General features: G+C 40.7%; 1 protein-coding gene across 1 annotated transcript in view; it reads right to left on the reverse strand.

The window, feature by feature from the left end:
* plxna1b (plexin A1b) overlaps window positions 1-22,284 on the reverse strand; it is a 203,770-nt gene that overhangs the window by 61,838 nt on the left and 119,648 nt on the right. The window contains exons 7-9 of the mRNA XM_037534937.1: window positions 19,168-19,321; window positions 17,528-17,627; window positions 10,477-10,591 (exon numbers count right to left, since the gene is read on the reverse strand). Of these exons, the coding sequence (XP_037390834.1) occupies window positions 10,477-10,591; window positions 17,528-17,627; window positions 19,168-19,321 (369 nt within the window). The remainder of the gene's footprint in view (window positions 1-10,476; window positions 10,592-17,527; window positions 17,628-19,167; window positions 19,322-22,284) is intronic.

Raw genomic sequence — 22,284 nt, forward strand, 5'->3', positions numbered from 1 at the left:
TGTGAATATGAGAAGGACGTCTACTGGACTTGTTTAACTGCATATCATTTATGTGCTACCTATGTAGCTACCGCAGCAGCACTGCTGTGACCAAAACACAACTGGCACCCATATGATAGGTGCACCCAATAAAATGGCTAATTTTCATAAGCAAGTTACCTGGTGTTATTTTATACAACCTTTGTACTTTACTATAATTTGAATTTGATTAAAACAATGCTAAAAATGAATACTTCTGCTAGTTGTTGACATGAAAACAAATGAGAAAAGTCAGTAAAGTGGGCTCAAACCAAATACAAATGTAAATATAATTAAGTATTTAACTAAATATGTAATTAGTTTAAAAATGACGTTTAAAATAGACAAGCCAGCATATCCACAATATGTAGATTATATATTGCTTCACTTTTACCGCTCATTATTTTACCTCGACATCAGAGTTGACTGCAGTAATTACACCTGTGCGTAATGCATGACGCGCTTTTCCTTCGAAAATAACAACAATCCACATTTTCTGATGAGAATAATCACAGCGCAAAGTCTCATATGATGAACCAAAGATTAAAACTGATATGTCTGAATAAGCTTAATGGAGCAAATAAGATGTATTTTTCTATTCGCCCATCCAACTTGAATCATTATGACTCGACTAATCTAATAACATCATTTAAATGTTAAAGGCTCATTATGCAATCAGGAAATGAATAATTCAGAGTGAAACACTCCTGTCTGGGTGAAAATGAATGACCAATCTTAGACTACACTTTATAGGAATATCATAACCATGAGGCAACATATATACAGCGGAGAGACAAATGTGAGATAAAGTGTGATGAACAATGAGGAACTAGGGGAGAGCCAGGAGGAAGAGAGAGAGACACCCCAAGTGAGCAAGAGAGAGAGGTAGCGAGAGACTCAGGGCAATTACACTGACATAGTACTTCAGCTGGAGCGGCACCATATCTCTCTCTCTGTCTCTCCCTCTCTGGTTTGGCAGGATGTCTGACAGTCTCCCATCCTCTGGTTTAATTATTCAAAGTGGATTAGATCTTCACTTCCAGCTGCCTAATGCATCCCAGCAATGAATATTACATCTCACAGAGAGAAAAAGAGTGTGAGAGAGAGGAGAAAGAGAGAGAAAACATGAGTGGTTGAAAAAAGAATGAGAAGGAAAAAAAATAAACGGAAACACTAATTTTGGAAAGAGGGAAGAGAAACAAGCTACTACAAAAGACAAGGGCAGGACAAAGATTCAGAGGAATTAGCATGAACTGATTTGATAATAGAAGAAAAGGTGAGGAGAGAGAGAGGGAGACAGAGAGGGAGACAGAGAGGGAGACAGAGAGGGAGACAGAGAGGGAGACAGAGAGGGAGACAGAGAGGGAGACAGAGAGGGAGACAGAGAGGGAGAGATTCATCTTACTGAGAGCCCACATTAATAAATCACTCAGATGATGCTCAGAAAGCCACGGCAGGCACAAGGAATTATAGATACAAGGGACGAGATGACACCAAGTTATGTAACCTCTCTTACAGGGGTGTGACCACATCTCAGACTTTCTTTGGCCAGTGTCTCCCTTTATGATCCAGCTGTCCTGACCCTCCCACACGCTCCTCATCCGCTTCTTATTCTACCTCCTCCGCAACTCTTCGCTTCACCACTCCTTACTCGTACATTTCTCTTCTCCCTTTTCTCTCTCTCTCTCTCTCTCTCTGTGTATATTTTCAGGAAAGAAGGTAGGCAGATGAGAGAATTTCTCCTCTGAGAGTGGCAGTGTGAGATGAGAAAGGACGTGAGCGAGAAAATATAAAGGAGATCAAAATGAACGACATGGCTAAAAATAAAGAGATACGGCAGAACAGCTGCTTCCGCAGCACGGGTTCAGATCGGCTCTGGCTGAAATCCTCCGACGCCCACGTCTGATTTAGGTACGACTGGGCCGTCAGACTGCCACGTATTCCGTTTTTTCACAGTCACAGCACCACAGAGACGGATTAGAGAGAGCTGGAAGTGTGACTGCAGGCTCCATCCTCCTGGTTTCTGGCAAACAGAAATGGATGCCTGAGACAACCCTGTGGCACCCTGGGCCTTGATTTACTCACTTTCGGTGGTTCTTGTATCTAGAGCTGAACACTGGAATGGATTGTGAGGGGTGGTCTAACAGGATTTCGAGTCCTCTAAAACAAGGATGCCCAAATGCTTTGTTTTTGGAGGCCACAGTACAAGGTTTATGCTAAGTCAAGAGCCAAAAAGACAAAAGATCATATGAACAAAGATGATAAGTAAGCTTTTTGAGATTCAAAAAGTACTAAATTTTATAAAATACAGAAAAGATTTTATAATATTACACTATATTTTGTTGCTAAAGTACATTGAGTGTGGGTGAAGGGTTAGGATAACTTTCTGGCAGGCCTCTGAACCACACTTTGGGCAGCCCTGCTCTAAAAAGTAATTTGTGTTCTACTGATTCTGACCTCCTGGTTTCTGGCAAATGGAAATGGACTCATTGGACACCCCTGTGGCACACCAGGCTTTTATTAATGCACTTTAGTGGATTATTAGATTCAGAGCATCTTTTCAGAGCAAGGCTATGCATGCGACAAACTTGTCTTTCACTCCAGCACAGGACAGCTGCAGTCCACCACAGTTTGTTTATTTCTCTGCTCAAAAAACACAAATCAGGTTTATTTCAGCATAAAAATCAAAAGCTGTGGTAAGCTGTGCAACACTGCAGCTCTCCAGACCAGAACTGAATGCCCCCTGATCTAGAAGTGAACACTGGAGTCCATTGTTGCAGAATCTGAAACATTTGAGCATGACTGCTTCAGTCCACCATATACTGTGCTTATATTTGTACATTATACCATATTAACAAATCACAGAGAGCTGGAATTGTGAGCGTTGTTTCCGTCCTCCTGGGAAGTGGATTTGGACACACTGGACATCTCTGTGGCACCCCAAGATTTTATTTACTCACTTTCTCAGATAATTACATCTAGAACAGAACACTGAAGTCCACTGTGCCCGTCGGGGTAGAATTTGAAACATTTTAGAAAGAAGTTAGTGTTCTGCGAACTCTCACATTCTGCAGGTCCAGTGAGCTGTCATGGTTGGCTTGTTAGCCAACTGGCCAGAGAACTGCGACTGCGCTGCCCAATGCCTCCCTTTCCCCTTCTCCTCTCCGACTCTGCCTGCTCCCTCGCGCTTGTTAGAGTGGTCATGCTCCAGCTGGCGTGGAGCTGAGCTGTTTCTTAACCATCACACTCCTTCGTTTCCCTTCCTCCTCCTCTTCCTGTACTCCCCACTTCACTTGCTCACCCACCCCCTCCACCCTCGGTGCAGTCCACCCCTCTTCCAGAACATTTGGAAAATAAATGGCGTCACTCCCATAATGTAATCTCCCACTTGTTATTGCCAGGATGACTTTACTCGTTGTTTTTTCTCTCCTTCTCCCCCACATGCACATCTGGACTCCATTAGAGGGAGGGTGACTGGCCTCTCCTCCTCCGTACTTCTGGGCGCTCGAAAAGCACAGAATTATGGGGGATTCCCGCGGGACCGGAGAAGACAGGGCTGAAGCGCTGCATCACCATGACAACCGGGCAATCTGCTCTCTTGCTCTTTCGTCCCTTTACCCCTTATCTCTGTTCTTTCTCCCTTTTACAGCTTTTTTCCGCCAAATTAAAGCAACTCAAGTTTCAGCGCTGAAGGGAGGGGGGTGAGAGAAAAGTGAATGAGACAGAGAATGAGCAAGAAGCAAGTGATAGAGACAGAGTGAGAGAGAGAGCATGCATCAGACAGAAGATGCTCTCTCCCGTCGTTTTGATCAATTGCTTAATTTGCTACAATAAGACAAATCAGAAGAGGAAATCAGTGAGTGCTCTATTGTTAAAAGAGGCTTAGATATAATGGTTACAAATGAGAAAAGGATTGAGTGTTAGAAATCTAGCAGTAGGATCAGTGAGGAAAAAAGATAATATCTTCTGAAATATCTTCCCCACATCTCTCTGTGAAGAGTTGCATATGTGTTAAAAATAACAACATATTCACTGCTCATGTGTGTGTACACATACAGGGGGTGTACAAAATTAGAAAAACAACATGAAACACGCAAACTAACCAGCCATTTTGAGGTACACTTACCATATAAATGCACTTCGTCGGTTTACAATCACTGACTGTAGCCCATTCGTTTAACAGCCACCATCCACCTTATTCATTAAGACTGCTGACTGATACACCAGCGCCACAAACTACCATGTCAGTGTCACTGCTGTGCTGAGAATTTTCCACCACCATTACTTTATACAAGCTCTGTATTTTTCTTCTTTTAAAGGCCACGCTGGACACAATGCTTGGTGATTCTGAGCATGTTCAATTTCTCAGTGCGTCACAGGATGCTACTCAGCATTGTGCTGCTAGCACTTTAGACTGAAGTCCTATCGAGACCACAGAAAGCCACAGTAGATCAGATGTGGTGTGAAATTTAGCAGTTAGTCTTTTAGATGAACAGTCTGAGGCTAATGGTAAGTTACCTCAGCTAAAGTTACTCCCCCAAACTTTTTAAACCTCAAATCATTCAGTTCAAAAAACACTGAGGTAGGGAAGAGTTAACAGAGGTCAAATGTTATACCCTAAACGTTTTATTTTGTTGAATGTATACAAGTAGAGTGTAAAACTGAACCTGAGTTTGATGTTTATTGGTGTTCTCACAGCACACATTCTATGTGGTGCAGCTGCGCTTTGCACTGTATTTGCTACGTGATGCTATACAATGCCTAGCAGTGTGGCGCGATGCGTCTGGTGTGCAGAGGCCTCACTCAACTGAAAGCTTCAATATTTATATTGTATATAGCCTAGGGGCTCAAAATGGATATCAGAACTACAAATTCACTATGCAGCTAAAGACACCAGCAGCTTTTTCACCACCTGAAAACCCTGTAGATGCAGGAATATGGAGAAGCTACTGCACTGCTAGCCACACTTAACATTTGAATTGAAGAACAGAATAGAAAGAAGAACAGAAAGTTTCACTGTGTTTAGTGTTTTAAGGTTCATCATTTATTAACCTTAAAGGGTGCAAAAAATGATATTACTACTACAACTACAACTACTACTTACAACTACTACTACTATTACTAAAAAGAATAATACATTTGTACATCCTGATGTCATATCATGACTGGAAACATGGAAAACATCAGAATACAGCTTCACACTCACATCTCACAGCCTTGATACAGGCCTCCTGTTAATCTTAATGAACTTTGTTGGCTCTTGTACATTCCTCATACATCCTGCACTTAATAATAAAAGATTCTAATTCTGATACAGAAAGCAGTGGAAAGAAAGAATGGCAAAGGGATAGGTGAGGGAGAAAGAGGAGTCAAACTCCTCAGAGATTCAGCCAGTGTGAGGAGATTGATATATGACATCCATACCTCCCTCACCCATCCCTCTCTTCTCCTCGCCTGCTCACCCTCTGGCCCTCCAGTGCAGGTTCTGCTTCTCACAGATAAGACCCGAACGCGCACACACAGGCGCAGCACTCATCTCCACAGGGGGTATCCTCCCTCTCCTCATCCCTTCATCCCCCCTCCATTCTCCCCCACACAGCTGCAGTGGTGAGTGTAGGGGGTGGTGTAAGCGTCTGGGTAAATGCCAGCATAAACATGGCGAGCCAAAGAGTTCACCGAGCAAAGAATTCACACCTCTACACACACACACACACACACACACACCCACCCACACCCACGTGTGTGCACACACAATACATTTGACACAAATCTTTTGCTCAGACAGAAAGGGAGAAACACACCTATTGCACACACAGCCCCTGTTCTTTTCCTTTTCTGTCATTTATTTTCTTGCTTATGGTCTCTAGAAAAACACAGACCATGTAGAGCTCCTTCACCTGCCAGACCGACACATTTTAAAGTGGAATTCCATTTTCCTTGTTAATTTCTGCATAATTACATCGACATTCAGATTAGTGACATGAAATCATGCTAGTGAAACTTAGAGTATGAAATGTTCACACCGGTGATGACAGGAACCCAGCATCTGAAGCGTTTAATGCCTCTAAAAGCTCCCCCACAGACAGCTGTTACATGAAATGCTAACAAATACATTGCCTCATGCCTGAGACATTGTATTAGGGTAGTTTTGAAAAAAGGTTCTGGCATAAAACAATTAAAAAACAAAATACATTTACAGCAGAAGGGCCCTGCAAGGCAAAATAGTGCACAAAGGAAATATTAGATAACTAAGAAGCTGCATGTATAGTGTAATGTTTCATATTACTATCACAATCACTGCCACCTTACTATACTCATAAGTACTTAAATCTTGTGTACATACTGTAAATGTCTCTATAATGTCTTAAATTATTAGTAAAGTGTTTATTTTTACATAAGTGGCTGCAACTGTAACAACTGCAATTTCCCCCTGGGATCAATAAAGGAATCTGAATCTGAATAAAAAAAAAAAAAATCACTTCACAAACAAGTAAATTAAATAGATTTGATATAGGGTCACTGTTCGTTTTTTAGTAAATAAATATGCTGCATACGCATTGTAGACATCACAACCTTTGGTTTCTAACACCATCACTGTAAACAGTCGGTATGTTTCTCTATAAGGAACCATTCACAGTCATATTGAACCACTCTAAATTACTTTGTTTACACCTCAACAATTAACAGCTCTGACATATGTGAAAACATTCTACACTTAACTATACATTTGTCTCTTTTTTTCCTATTCCTAATACACTATATCGTAAAAAAATAAAAAATAAACGATAAACAACGAACAAGGTCAAAATGGTACACTGCTATAATGATGGAAATGCCGCATGTAATCTCTATTGGTCATCATGTTCTAGTATGTCCAAAACAGACAGACTCAAGCTACCCTAGATTTTAGCAACTAGATAGTGTATGAGGAGACCTCTCCTAATTATTGAGTTCAGCTGTTTCAGCTACACACATTGCTAACAGATGTACAAAATCAAGCGCATAGCCATGGAACCACCATAGCCAGGCCTTTTCGTCTAACATTGGTGTCTGGCCTCACAAATGCTTTTTTTGACTGTATTGATACAAACTCCTACAGACACACTCCAAAATCTTGTGGAAAGCCTTCCAGAAAAGTGGCCGTATAGTGAATGTCTCTGTCCATTCTATTCTCAACAGACATGTCCAGCTTTAATAGCTTTTTACGTTAAGAGAGGAGAAAAGTGTATAAACACAAGCAACACTCCCACGGCTACACTGAACAACTTTTCCTCATTATGTGAATGTGTTTCGGCTGTGACCTCCTGAGGACTCAGTAATCTACAGTATGTAAGTTGCTTCTCTAGACCTCTAGACTTCAGAGTCTTAGAGAAAAATGAGAGACGGCACTAATTCCACTGCTCTTGCTCAATCTCTAATTTATGAAGATTGCATTTGTAAAATCCAGCTATTACACTGGGCTGATGTTTTCTCCGGATTTTTGCCTATCTCTGAATTGTGGTGATGGCTCTTCCTGCTGTGTGGTTTTCTGCACATCCGGCTGGCGAACCAGCCCTGCCACCTGAACCAATTCCACACGGGCTGATAGCTCAGCCGCAAAAGCTTTTGTTGATAGGGAGCTTGAGAGTTGTCACGTAAAGCAGAAGAGCGGGAAGAAAAATTGTAGAAAGGTGGAACATAAATAAAGGGATGGTGGAGGGGAGGAGAGGAAGGGAGGCGAAGGGGAGAGAGACAGTAAAAAGAGAAAGAGCAAGTGAAAGAGGACGAGTAAGAGGAAAGAGCGAGAGAGGGGAAGAGAGAAAGAGGGAAAGAAAGAGACAAAGGAAAAAAGGAGATAGCATGAATAAACGAGAGAAAGATTGAAAGCAAGAGAGGAAAAGGACAGAAAGTCAAAGCGACTGAGAATGGGAACACAGAGAGAAAGAGAGCCAGCAACAGAGAGAAAAAGAAAGAGAAATAGCAAGCAAGAGAGAAAGAGAGAGAAAAACAGAAGGACAGAACGAGAGGGAGAGAGAAAGGGAAAGACAGAAAGAGAAAGCGAGAAAGAAAAAGAACAGAGAGAGAGCATGCACAAGAGAAAAAGAGGGAAAAAGGACAGAAAGAGACAGCAAGCGTGAGAGAGAGAGAATGTGAGCTAGTCATTCTATAAGTGCCCAAGACAGCACTGAATGCACTTGAGCTTTCCTTTCAGAGCTCATTTATTCACATACAACATTGACTTACAGCTAAACATCTCACACACACACACACCCTCATCAGCAGTACTAGCACATGTCAGTGGTGGATTATGAAAGGCTAAGATAACTACAGCCAGTGGGGGTGTGCTTCAGCCAGCCACCACATGAACCAGAACAAATGGGAACCGCAGTAGGGGAGTGTGGACAATAAATGAGCATGTACGAGCAGAGTGTGTGTCTGAGTGATGGATTAACTTTGGGACTGTGTGGCTAGTGGATGATCTAAATGAGTTGACATGCGAGGTCTCAGTACTCAGATGTGATTCAAACGAGCATCCTCTACCCTGGACAAAGACCTGTTTTTGTGTGCATGTTTGTGTATGTGTGTATTCGCCTGCTCTCTCCTGCAGCCCGGGCAACAGAAAGCAGCATGAGAAGCAAAGGCCAGGCGTAATTGGGAAGAGGTTTTATCCCCTCTGACCAATTAAAACGCAGCTATGCATACACAAACAACCAATCAGAGGCCTCATGCTAAGCTGAGGAGATAAGGGAATTGTTTCTGCCAAGACTGAAAAAAAAGGACACGCAGAGAACGACGGAAACACACACCACAGCCGCATTCACGTACACACAACAAAGACACAGACAGACATACACACATCTGATCTGGTAAATATCATTTACATTAGCGACATTAGCACACAACTGTGCATGTTTACAGTATAGCAGTATAGTACACACTGACATGCACACAGACACTTCCACTGACTACAGAACTGTACACACATTAGCGCACAACAGCGCGTGTTTACAGTACATCAGCATGGTGCAGCACAGTGTCTATTACACTGCAGCAATATTACAGCGGTGAAAAAACACCACCGTACCGGCTCATTCTCACATACTGCTGCTCAACCTGCTTAGATTAGTGCATTATTTGACTGTATAAGTACACTAGTTCAAAAGTATCCAGACATGCTGTCCAATTAGTAAATTCAGTTACTTTATGGAGCACAGATTGCTGACATGTTTTCAAACTGCGCACACACAGCTTGTATAATCTCCATAGAAAAGCACCGTTAATAGAATTGGACACTAAATCAGCTGCACATGAGTCTAAGGTTGCATGCCCAATGACACAATAAAGCCCCTCAGCTCTGGTTGGTGGAGCTATGGAACTTTGCTCTCTGAAGTGATGGACCACCATCAAATACCTTGGGATGAGGTGTGTTATTTCTGATCCTGAACCAATTATCCGACTTACCTTATTATACCTCACTAATACTTTTGTGGCTAAAAGCAATCAAACCCACACAGCACTGTTTAAATACTGGACACTGGATAAGCAGGTGTCTACAAACTTTTGGACATATAGTGCATATAGATTCAGCTCATATGAGGTGATGTTCATGTGACAGGAACTATTCAAAGAGGAAAACTCTGGACACTGATTTTCCAAGCACACATCTTTCTCTACTGCAATAATTCAACCATAATGATAAAAATGTAATAACCTATTAGCAATGACAAACACAAGGGGATTAAATGATACATATTTTCAGATTCAATATTTTTAATTATGAGGCCAAGATTTGATTACATTTTTGATATTTATACAAGAAAGTCTTCAGTCTACAGTTATAATGATATACTACACAGATTGGGTTTGGCTCAGATAATGATTCTCAAACAGAACTTTCAACGTCTGCCGCACCTGTCCTCTCACAGAACAAGCCCAAAAAATCCTAACCACAGAATTTATAATGACTTCAGCCCAGCCCCTCTCCCTCCCCACCCACTTACCTCTGACAAAATTCAGTCAGACACCAGTTTTGATTCCATAAAAAAGGTAAATACGAGACCCTCAGAATTGAGTTTAAAAAAAAAAAACCACATATATATGTATGTGTGTGTGTATGTATGCATGTATGTATATATGTGCATGCATATATATATATATATATATATATATTTTTTTTTTTTTTTTTTTTTTTTTAAACTATATAATTAGTGTACTATCATGATAGTTACATGTTTTATAAGAGAACTTACATGTTTTATAGTAGTAATTGAACAATTCATCGAAATTACTAACTGTTAGGGATACAAAAACATTGTCTACTGATAAATGGGTTAATAAGCACTAACAACAAGTTATTACTGTCAGATATTCTCCTTGCTGTTTCAGTGTTTGCGCTGTGTTCTGCACCTGCACCCGACTGAACGTGATCTGTTTCTGTCTGCTTTTTTCAATATGGACAGGAAGTGACATGTGACTCACCTCTGACATGTTAACCCGTCCTTCCTGGAAGGAGCAGTCGTTGGCATTCTGCGTGCACATGTGACGGTATTTACACCAGTGACACGGGAAGGAGCCGTTCACACACGACAAACACCTGCAGATACACACACACACACACAGAGTTTACATAAATAAAGGTGATAAAAAGCAAAACATCAGCAACAGAGAAATCCTGCAACCATGAGGAAATAACTAACTAACAACAGAGCATCAACTGTCCTTTCCCTGTCTTTCTACAGCCAGCAAATGACTGTCCTTGTCTTTCATCCTGTCTCCCTCCCTCCCTCTTTTTTTTTTAAGTCAACCTTTTTGTGAAGCTGTTCTTTCATCCTCACACAAAGATGAGCTTTCAGTAAGACACCCAGGGTTTAGACTGACACAGTGAGGAAGAGAGAGTGATGACATGAGAGAGAAAGATCAAATAGAGTAGGATTTCCCAGAGAGAGAGGGAGAGAAATATAAGATTGAAGAGAGGGAGAAAGAGAAAAAGAAAGAAAGAGACAAAGAGTGTGGGGGAGAAGAGAAAGAGACAGACAAGAAAAGAGAGAGACAGAAAGAGAAAAAGAGAGATAATCAAACCAAATCTCAAACTAAAAAGAAACAGAAATAGAAGGAGACAAAGACAGAGTGAGGGACAGAGAAAGAAAAAGACTGAGAAGAGACAGAAAGAAAGACTGTAAGGGGGTGGGAGAAGCAGACAAAGAGCAAAGAGAGAAAGACAATGAAGGAGAAAGAGAGAAAGAAAAGGAGAAAGAGTGGTGGGGAAGTGAGAGAGCGAGACAAGAAAAACAAGATTGAGAAGAGAGACAGAAAGAGAAAAAGAGGCAGAGATAAATCAAATGTGAAACTAAAGAGAAAAGAGAGAGATATAAAGGAAGAGAGAGAGATATGAGGAACAAAGAAAGACAGAGGGAGAGAGAAAGAAAAACAAGATCGGAGAGAGGGAGAGGGGGAGAGAGAGAGAGAGAAAGAGAGAGACAGAGAGAGAGAGACAGGGAAAGCTAATGAAACGTAAAGAGCAGCCTTTGAGCCGCTCTGATGTCTCCTCCTCCACTCACACATGTGCAGTATAAATATACACAGCCTCTGTATCCAGAGTGCTCTGAGTGCTTTGGCTGGAAAAGCTCAGCCATTCATTTCAATTAATCATCTCAGCCAAGCGATTTGTTCACCCACAGACGTTAAACGATCATTCAGAACAAAGACTGCCGACCACATAATTGAATCACATGATCTTCTTAATTGACCAATCTGCGTGTGCGTTGAGAGAAACTGTCCAATTAGTTGAGAAATGGTTGGTCAAGGAAATTATCCCCACTTCCTAATCCAAACCAGGCAATTCATCAAAGAATGCTCTACAATGTCCATCGCTGCTTTACTGTTAGAGAGAGGGGACGGTGCAGGTCTGTGTGCTTCTGAGTGTACTAATGTGTGTGTGTGTGCGCGCGCATGTGTGTGTGTTAAGTGACCTCCCATCGAGGCACCATTTGTCAGTTGGTTAATGCTGGATCTCTGGAGAGCACTAATCCATTCAGTCCACCAATCAGGGTCAGGCACGCAGAAGGGGCAGCCGTGATCGACAATAAATGAATGAAGGTCTGTTAAAGCGGCCACATGAACGTGACCATGTGAGCACACTCAAGATAAAAACGATGCAGTAAATGTGCGCGATAGATGTGCTTTTTCAAATATACAGATTTCTAAACTCATCTTACTGTTAGCTCACTTATATGGATAACCACATTCAGATGACAAAGATTTTGTATTATCTTGTACTATTTAAATGAATTTTTGTAAGAACAAAAGCAGCTGTTACTGCATCTCACACTGAGTGGAGCATCATCTTAAGTGCTGCCACATATGGAAATATTTTAGCCAAAAGGCTCAAATTTGTACAGAATACATTTACAAGTTATTCTATAGGCCAGCAGGTAGTGTTCAATCAAAACCCTCGTATGCCAGCTGCATGCAAGAAATGAATGCTAGTATTAAAAACTTGTAAAACTATTCAATAACACTTTATCTGACCCATGCAAAAGCATTAACGTCATAAAAAAATCCCAGGCTTATTACATACTATGGATTATTATTATGTATCTACAGGGCCTTCAATGCAAACTGGTTTAGCTATTCTTGGGTTATAGAAGTGTGTAATAAAACATTGGGCCTATCAGCGGCCCTGGTCATTTAAGGGGTTAAATAACGGCTAACATCTCATTTGAAGGCTAGATACAAAAGAACTTCATGACACACACAAGCACAGAATAAAACTTAAAAACGGGAGTACTTAAGTATCAACAAAAACCTTATGTCAGTATATTATAACAAGATAAAACAAACTTGGTGATGATGTACTGACACAAGGGCTCTTAAACTAAAGCGACAGACACTTGGTCCATTTATAACACTGTTTTGAAGCCTCATTCCCAAGCAATGGCACAGAGTAGAGGCCTAGTTAAGAACACTATCAGCTGTATGACTGAATTCTGATGCCCTCAAAATAGTGATTTTCATACAAATGTCAATGTGTCATTTACTTCATAAAACATTGACATCTTGTATATACTGACAAAAGCTGTTGATAAATACTTGCACATTACTTAATATGTTATTCAGTGCTTAGGTATGTCTCAAGAAGTCCCTATTTATGGAGCCTTCAAAGGCAAGGCAAGCATATTGCCTAATAGTAGAAACTTTGTACGGTGTTTATTTAAAAATTCAGAAATTTGAAGAGAAAATTCTTAAAATGCCTATTCCTAGTCAATATTCATTCGTGTTTGGGGGGGTGAAGAAAGAAATTGAAGGCTGAACGGTTGAATGGTCTGGTGTGATTGAAGAATAAAAATGAGCCTCTATTTCTCCTCTCATCCCCTTCCACACCACCCCCGCCCCTCTCTCAACAGGGCCTTAATCCAGCCCTCCTGTTGCACCCCCACCACCACCACCCCAGCAACCCATCAACCCAGACCGCATCTTAAACACCCTCCTCTCCCAGTCTGAAGTGGGGGTTAATTTCGGGGCCTCACTAGAATCCCAGTCACCACAAAGCCCCCATTCCGAGCCCTCTTACCCCTCTGTGGAGCTCAAGAGATGGTGCTGGGGGCTTCATTTCAGGTGGCCCTGAACTGGAATTAATATAATCCACACACATCGCATGGAGCTGTTTCTTAAGCTAAATTCATGTAGGGTCTGGCCTCTCTCTCCTCCCCTGCATTCTCTCTCTCTCTCGTTCTCTCTCTCTCTCTCTTTCAAATTTTCTTCTACAATATTAAAATGGCTGCTCTGTCCAGGTCTGCTGCTGCAGACACCGACAGTAAAGACACAATACACCCCCGATTCCTCTTTTTTTCCGCCCCTCTTTGACGCTTTTATTATGGACATCAGCTTTTCTCTCCAGTAACTGATTTAGAAGAGAGAGGATAATGTAAATAGCTAGCAAGTCAAATGGCAAGTGCTCTTAAAAGGAAGTGTGCGCAATGTGTGCTCGTACATATGAGGAGAAAAGTATTCCCCTTCTAAAAAGTCCTTTTCAAAAAGTAACAGGCCTCTTACTCCATTCCATTTTTCTCTCTTCTACACAATCTTTTGCTCGTTATCTTGCGTATGAGATCCACGCCTCTCCTCTCTTTCCTTCCATCACCTTCAACCCACCTTACAAATCCCACGCCACTCCAGACACAACGTCCATTTCATAGCGATCATAAAAAACGACAAAAATCCTTTTTTTTTTTTTACTGTTTGAAAATGCTGGCTGCCTTTTAATATTGTGAGAGTATTAAAATGGACTACTACAAATAATCAAATAAATTACAAGCAATAAAGTTTTTGTTTTCATTGACTACCTTAAGTCATCCACCACGGCTTTGAAGGTCTTCCTTTTCTGTATATTTTGATTGGGAAACCTGCATCTCCAATTCAAACAGCAGAACTGGGTTAATTTAAATGTTATTTATCACCATGTTGTCCCCATCATAAACTCTATTTCAGAAATGGTAACAATGTAGGAGAATCACAAAAAATTATGTTAATGTACAAAAAATGTAACTTGACTTTTAACCATTCTATTGATCCATTCCACCGGTCAGTTTATACTGTCAAATAGTGGAAAAAACAAAAATGCTATTAGGAATGTTTATTTTCCTACAGATCTACCATTTTAGAGATTGGGTTTTTTTCCCTCCAAACTAAGGCTGGATATTGCAATTATTACTATTATGGTATTGGTATTATTATAGTATTATTATATTATAGTATTATATTGTATTATTGTGTGCAAGAGCAGATGAATCGGATGACTGAGCACACTAAAATAGAGTATTCAAAGAGAACTCAGTCAAAACTTGGTAAAGAATGAGTCTTTAAGAATGCAAGGGAATTATCTACTATTGTCATCATATCTTCATTAGTATAATGATTTTACATTTCAAACCTTAACATCAAGCAGGACCTTTGTTTAGAGCCTGTGTATGTGATAAAGACATCATATGGTCTGAAAAACTCCGATAAAAGCCGATCTGGACAGTGCAGCACAGGTAGTAGCAGTAATACTACCTATACTTTCTGTTTTAATAAAGGAAACTGCACATAGTGCAGCTTTAAAAGATGCATCAAAAAAAGCATTATTTTTTAGAAATCCGCATCAAAGTATTGGTATCAGTATCAGAGCATTCTACACGATCCCCAGCCCTACTCACAATAAAGAACAGTTCTCAGTGAATGTAATGAAGTGTCACAGTGTTCCTTGTGCAGAAGGCCCTGGCACACTGTTCAGGCTGTGATGGCGAACACTCAGGCACATATAGACATGGATCTATTTAATTAAGAGGCGATCATGACTGCATGTGCTTTTCCATTTCAGCGTCGCTCATTTCCCGACCCCCTCCCTGCCTCACACCAAAACGGCGCCGCTCCAAATTAGATTAATATTAATATGCAAATTTATGGCATTTCAAAGTGCACAAGACCTCATCAGCTGAATAAATAAGAGGGGGTGTGTGTGGAAAGGAGTGCGTGTGTGTGTGTCTCATAAGCCTCTTTCACTGATAAAAGGAAGAGGGGTGAAATTTGTGTGGTTTCTGTACCGTTCAGCCCAATTTAAAAGCACACTGGGACTACACCTTCAGTTCACACACAGATGCTAATGAGCGCATACAAATGTGTGTGTGTGTGTGTATGTGTGCCCCCCTCAGGTGATCCATCCTCTCATCCTTTCTCTCACACACACTGGTGGGAGAGTATTATATGACTTGGACATTGTGACACAACGTTCTCACAGTAACGTGTGCACATGTGTGAGTGTGAGAGATCCCCATGGAGACAGCGAAGTGCTCATCTCTCCTGCAACTAGACACTGCGCACACCACGAGAGACCGAAAAAACCCATCTGGACCCTCAGAATAACCCACTAACCAGCAGTTACTGTGATCAAAGAGATTCTGAAAACGATCATGGCCTCTTCACTGAGCCCACCACATCTACAATTCAAATTTTAGAGCTATGAGCTATTTACTGCTATTGGCTACCATATCGTTGTCATCAGGAGAAAACCCTGTAGAATTGAAAAGATTTTTTAATTTCAATGTTTATTAATGGCACTAGATTTAATTAATCATTTTATCATATTCTACTGGTTTCTATTAAACCTGCTAGTCATGCAATATAAAGGGTAGCTGGCATTTTCAAATGGTGCAACAAAAAATTGTTGTGATGTTCCCTTTTTGCTCCTGATGTGACTTGCAGCAAAACTGTTTCATCTCCAGATAGTGGAGAATAGGACTGAGAATTTAGCTCCAGTTCTTTTAACCACATCCTTTCTCCAGAGATCTTGAAAAACCTGTCAATCATCTTTCCTCAGGTTACCATGGATACTGAAATATGACCCCCCCCCCCACCCCGCTTCCCCCAAGGGGTAAAACGAGAGGACCAAAGGGAAGAAAGAGAGAAGATAAAGGGGAACAGTGCAAGAGTGAGAGAGACACAGACAGACAGACAGACACAGAGTGATGGAGAGAGAGAGTCAGAGAGGAGAGAGAGAAAGAGAGAAGGGGGGAAAGAGACAGAGACTGTTTTCATTTGATATTAACATTCATCTCGAGTGATCTGATCAGTGGACGGTGAGATGTGTAGTTGTTCACACATTGAATCTTCATGTGTCTTGAACGCGTCTCCTGTGATTGGATTTCATGATTGGAGACGGGGTACCACCCATATTTACTACGTCAGTCTCTCGCTGTGTTTCCGACAAAACATCATGAGTCCGCGTTGGTATAAATGGAAGGGCTTTTATAAACATTTACATCATATGAACCACTAATACAATCTCTAAATAAACAATAGAGCAGATGAAAAAAGCTGCTTTTCTCTCTGCTGTGATGACGCAGCTGATCTAGGAGGCCCTCTGCCACTGTCGAAGACGCATCAAAACACTGTGTTCACACTGTGCATGTTGTGGTCATATGCGTCCCTGACCAGTGATCAGATCACAATGTGTCTCCAAGACGCACTGCATGTCCCATTCACACCTGAACTTGGCACACGTGCCCACTTATGACCAGATGACCCAGGATGCATATTAATGACCATTGTGTATGGGGCCAGAGAGAGCAGTGAGAAACTTCCATACATTTTAGGAGACAAGAATCACACAGTAAGATTTAAAACAACTCATAACCTGAGGGACAAACATCAACAATGTGATTATTTCTGATGACTACATATTTGAAAATTCTCTTGATTCTTATTTTCACTTTTTGCCTTTATTGATTACTAATAATCCTGTAAATAAAGATTTCTAATGTGTTTTATGGTCATCTATAACAATTTCCTTTCTCTTACGTTTCTCATTAATGCCAATACAGCATCACTGAATTGAACTAAACTGAACAGAAAGGCGAGAGAGAGAGAGAGAGCGAGAGAGCAAGAGCGAGAGAGAGCGAGAGAGAACGAGAGAGAGAACGAGAGAGCGAGAAAGAGAGAGAGAGCGAGAGAGAGCGAGAGAGAGCGAGAGAGAGCGAGAGAGACAGACACTTACGATTTGTGAACAGTGCAGTTATAGAAGACGAAATCCACACTGGCAAACTTCTTCCCGGTTTCCTTTGATTTCAGATAAAGTTTCACCACACGTTTATCACCTATAGAAAGAAAAGAGAGTGAGCCAGAGGGATAGAAAGAAAACAAAAAAGAAAGAAAGAAAGGTATCTAAGCAACACATCTCTTTCCCTTTCTTCATAGTGGGGCACAGCAGTGGTAAAAACAGCCTGCTTTGATTGTGCTATGATTACCATGGATGTGATCAAAATTGCACTGTAGGATCCTCCCATTATCAAAATAGCCATCTTTACTGAGCAACCACACTCATTCTGTCATACAGACAGAAAGAATACTGTGACTATTGGGGAACGGTGCAAATGACGCTCGATAGGAATTGACTCAGGCTGCCAGCATGGAAATGTGCTCAGTTCTATTCTAATACCCTTTTAATGACTAAAAGGCCTTAAGCAGAAGATGATGAAGATTCTGAAATGTGTTCTAGATAGACAGCTCTTTCATCTTCAGTGCATTATTCATGTGTACACCTTAATATTCACAACATCAAGTCAATTTGCGAGTTTTATTGAGTTTGGATTTTCTTGTGATGTCTTTTTTTCCTCCCACACACACATGCACATAGCAGGGCTGCACAATACATACAAAAACATCACATTGGGATTATTTTGCTACATAAGATGATTGTGAAAGGTCCTGTGATGCATCAAAAAGCACAGCTGTGAGTCCTCGACACTACAAAGTTTAAGACATAAGAATCTAAAGTTGTGACTAAAATTACTTCAACTGAAAACTGAGAACTGTCTAACAAACTGACATAAAAAAACTCTGGCTACATCTCAGCACTGCTAGAGGCCTTTGTGCAGCGGACCAAAAATAGTCTGGTGGAGGTCTCAGAACAAATGACACGGTGATAAGAACCAACTGCAGTCAGAAGGGAGTCTCAAAACTAGCTAACATAGGTAACCCTGTGTCGGCTAGCTGACATAACAGAATCGGCAGTTAGTGTTCTCCTAAAAACGTGAAGAGCTTTCCAATGAGGATGCATAACAGGCAGTTGATGCTGTGGAGCTTTAACAGAGGAAGCATGTGAAGCTAACCTTCACCTTCCCAGCTCTGAGGGATAGTGAGAGACCAAGGCAGGCATAGAGGGAGACCAAGGCAGCAAGTGGAACTGCCAGTGACTGAATTTCAGGACAAACTGGAGAAAACTCTTCTTACCACCCCCCCCAAAATGCATGGATAATTTTTACCATTACTGAACTGAATTTACTCGCAGTATGCCCACAGTACACAGCAAATAACTTTTGTCATTGGCTACCGGCTCATTTGCATATTCCAGCTTATTGCAAAGCCAGCACTGCGATACTATTTAACAAATGAAAGCACATTATGGACCACTGTCATCTATGCTATACATTGTTAGAAGTGGGCTTTATACATAGAAGAAAGATGACTGCAGTATTATGGTTAAAAGCACATTCTTTAGAGAAATAAAATGCGTTTTTCATTATACTGCTCCTTTCAAAACCTCATTACATCCTGAATTATTACTGCGCAATATACAGTGTTTTGCAATGAAACACTGAATAATATACTGTGTGTCTCATGCACAGATATACTGACCTTGGTGGCGAGTGATGGGGATGAGCTCTTTAGCGGTGGGGGAGAGGCAGTGGATGAATGAGCCCTGTATTCGAGCTTCAGTCTCAGTGTAGTCCTCAAAGGAACAGTTCACACCTGCGGACAGATCCGGAACGTTCCGCGCCTGGAGAACCAACTGAAGAACCAGCCAAAAGGTAAATGACACGAAGAAAACAGTGCAGAAATGCAAGATTCTTGAAACTGGAATTGTGAATCATGTTAATTTTGAAGGTCTAGAGTTACTTACACTTTTATAAATTCAATTCACATAACACAACATAATTTAAACGCCATTACATAAGCAGGTGATTTAGATGTTATATCAACATGTTAAAGTCTGCACTGCTGACATGTTTTCTACTCATTTTAATGACAAACACGTTAAGCCAAACAAAAAAGGTAAAGGATACTTTCTCTACAACAATTATGTTAGCAATTTCAAATCAATAAGATATCTCCCTTTCTACGGACACAGTCTCATTGTCTGAAGGCTTTGCTTTTTTAAAGCTACTAATTGAGAAAAGATTAATAACAAATACAGCGTTCTTTTATCGCCAGCACTAACTGCAGCCTCTAAGGGCTAAAGGATGAGAAGAAAACCTCAGGATCATTCATTAAAATATCCCAGACTAAAACAGCACCATTCAGAAATACAGCTTTAATGCGCACAAATTTTTCACTGTGACAAAGAAAGTAGTTCGTTTATGATGCAAAATATATCTTGTGACATGGCAGATGAGGTTTATGCACAGTAAACAGTTTTGACATTTTAAAGCTTTGATGGACCAGTGATGTACACTGAACTCTGAATGAACACAGCAGCAGTCATACTTAGTTTAGTGCAGCTGCCACTGGGCAGCTACCAATAAGGTAAAGTTCAGATGATTAATTAACGTCTTCTGAACTTCTTCTCATCTATCTTTCTCATTAGGTGGACAGGCAAAAGAAATGAGGTTTGGACAGGAGGTACTTCATTCTGAGCCTCGGTGCAGAGAAAGTCTCTAGCACGAAGGCCGATTTATAACATTAATAAACAGGGTTTTAATAATTCAGTTCTACTAAAAAAAAAAAAAAAAATAATAGTAGGAAAGTTTCATTAGGTTGAGCATGAACACCTCTGAACTCGGTAGCACCAACCCCCCACCCCAGGTTGGCTGAGGAGAGTCAAAAAAAAAAAAAAAAAAGTTAAGTGAGGAACTAGACTCTATAATCAACACTACAAACAACGTTGGTGATCTATTCTGGTTCCTACGGTTCAGAGCGACTGACACAAACACAGTTAATTAACTCACATAAGCGAGGTAAGTAAGGGCTGATAATAGACAGTTGCAGCTGTGCAGGATAAAGCCAGGCTAATAATACAGCCGAATGGTGGGAGGTGTGAAAAACAAATGCGAATTCTCGGCCTTCACAGAACATACAGCTACCACGGCAAAGTGGGTTATTCAAAAACTTGAGAGGAAGATTGAACTCATTGAGGATGAAACGCTTAACAAGCAAGACTCAGGGGTGGAGAGGACTGTGGAGGGAAAGATGAGGGCATTTAATCAAAGGAGGCCTTCATCAGAGCTCAATTCCTACCCTTAAGGACACAGGGCACTCAAAGCACTTTTCTTAAAATTGGGAACAAAAGGAAGGGCAGTAGAATCAAATGCTTCATCTGGGAATCCCTGGTGGAGCTCGTAGTCTGGAAGTGAACAGCACTTTTATTATAAAAGAATTTTATAGAGATATTTGCAGCTATAAGATTTTAGTAGCACTTACAGAAAAAAAAACACAATTTCCCATGTGAATAAACTTCTCTGTAAAGGAGGTTAATGTGAAACCGAAATCATAAGCATTTTCCTCCCGTATTGTGACAGATCTGAGTGAAACATGACATAAGGGAGGGTGAGTTTTGGCTTGATGGTGGGTGGGGATGATGGGAGGGGTGTGTGAAACAGATTAATATCATTTCTCACCACCCACTGCTTCTTAATGACACAGCAAATAACGCACATGTTGAAGATTATGAGGGGGAAAAAAGGAGTTTTTATTTACATGATACAAGGAGGTTAAAGACCTTATCCTACATCTCTCTTGTATTTTCATTTTTACCTTGAGGTCCTTTTATGACATTTATGTTGACTTGCGTGACAAACGCAGCCACTATTCATGGTTCATTTCCAACCTCTCTTTATCCCTTAGGATTCAATAGGCTGTTCTGTTAATGTGTTAGTTTGCTACTAATATGACAAAATCTCCAGAATGGTACTCTCACAGGAGCAGGGAAAAAAAAACACAAATGTTCTTTGAATGGAAGTTAATGGAACAAGATTTCTTTCTGCTGCTCCATTTTAACATGTCATTAAGGGCAGCTGATATTCTCAAACACTAATAAATAAATAAACAAACAAAAATTGTACAAGATTTTGATCCAACAACGAGAATATGTATACGACTTCTGCTCTGATTGGCTACCCTGTACGGTGTCTCACTCAAAAAGCAATGCAGTTTGAAATATTATTCAGAAACTTCAGTGTTAATGGGCAGGGCTAAAGCTCTGTGGATATATGTAAATGTGATGGTTCTTATAACATCACAAAAACAAATTCAAAACAAGCTTGGTGTCTGTATACAGACTACATGGAGTGGTGAGTGAATGAAGCATCAGATGCAAATTAAGAGTGTATATAAACAATAAAGGCCTGACAATATGTTTTTCCATGATATGGGCTCTTTAGTATGATCAGATACAAGAACTAATAATGCAAAGACTGGTAATTTTGATTTTAAGCAGGCTTTCTATGATCTCACCATGTCGTATACATGTTGTACACATGTGCCAAAGCTGGTAGCATCTCTGATCAAATATATCAAAATACAACAGCTGTAACTGTAACCAAAGACATATAGACTTTTTTTTTTCATCACTTCTGGTGGGGACAGACTTCGATTACGTTACAAAGGAAAGCAGTAATCCTGGTTTCTTCACTAGTGACTCATGGCTTAACAGTTACATCAGACAAAAATAGTCTGCTACTATTGACTCTACTTTGACTCAAGTCAGCACCTGAAGTTCGAGCTAACACAAGCACTTGTTTTTGGCACTAGGAAATA

Source organism: Pygocentrus nattereri, chromosome 26, assembly GCF_015220715.1.
Source record: "Pygocentrus nattereri isolate fPygNat1 chromosome 26, fPygNat1.pri, whole genome shotgun sequence".
Taxonomy (NCBI): domain Eukaryota; kingdom Metazoa; phylum Chordata; class Actinopteri; order Characiformes; family Serrasalmidae; genus Pygocentrus; species Pygocentrus nattereri.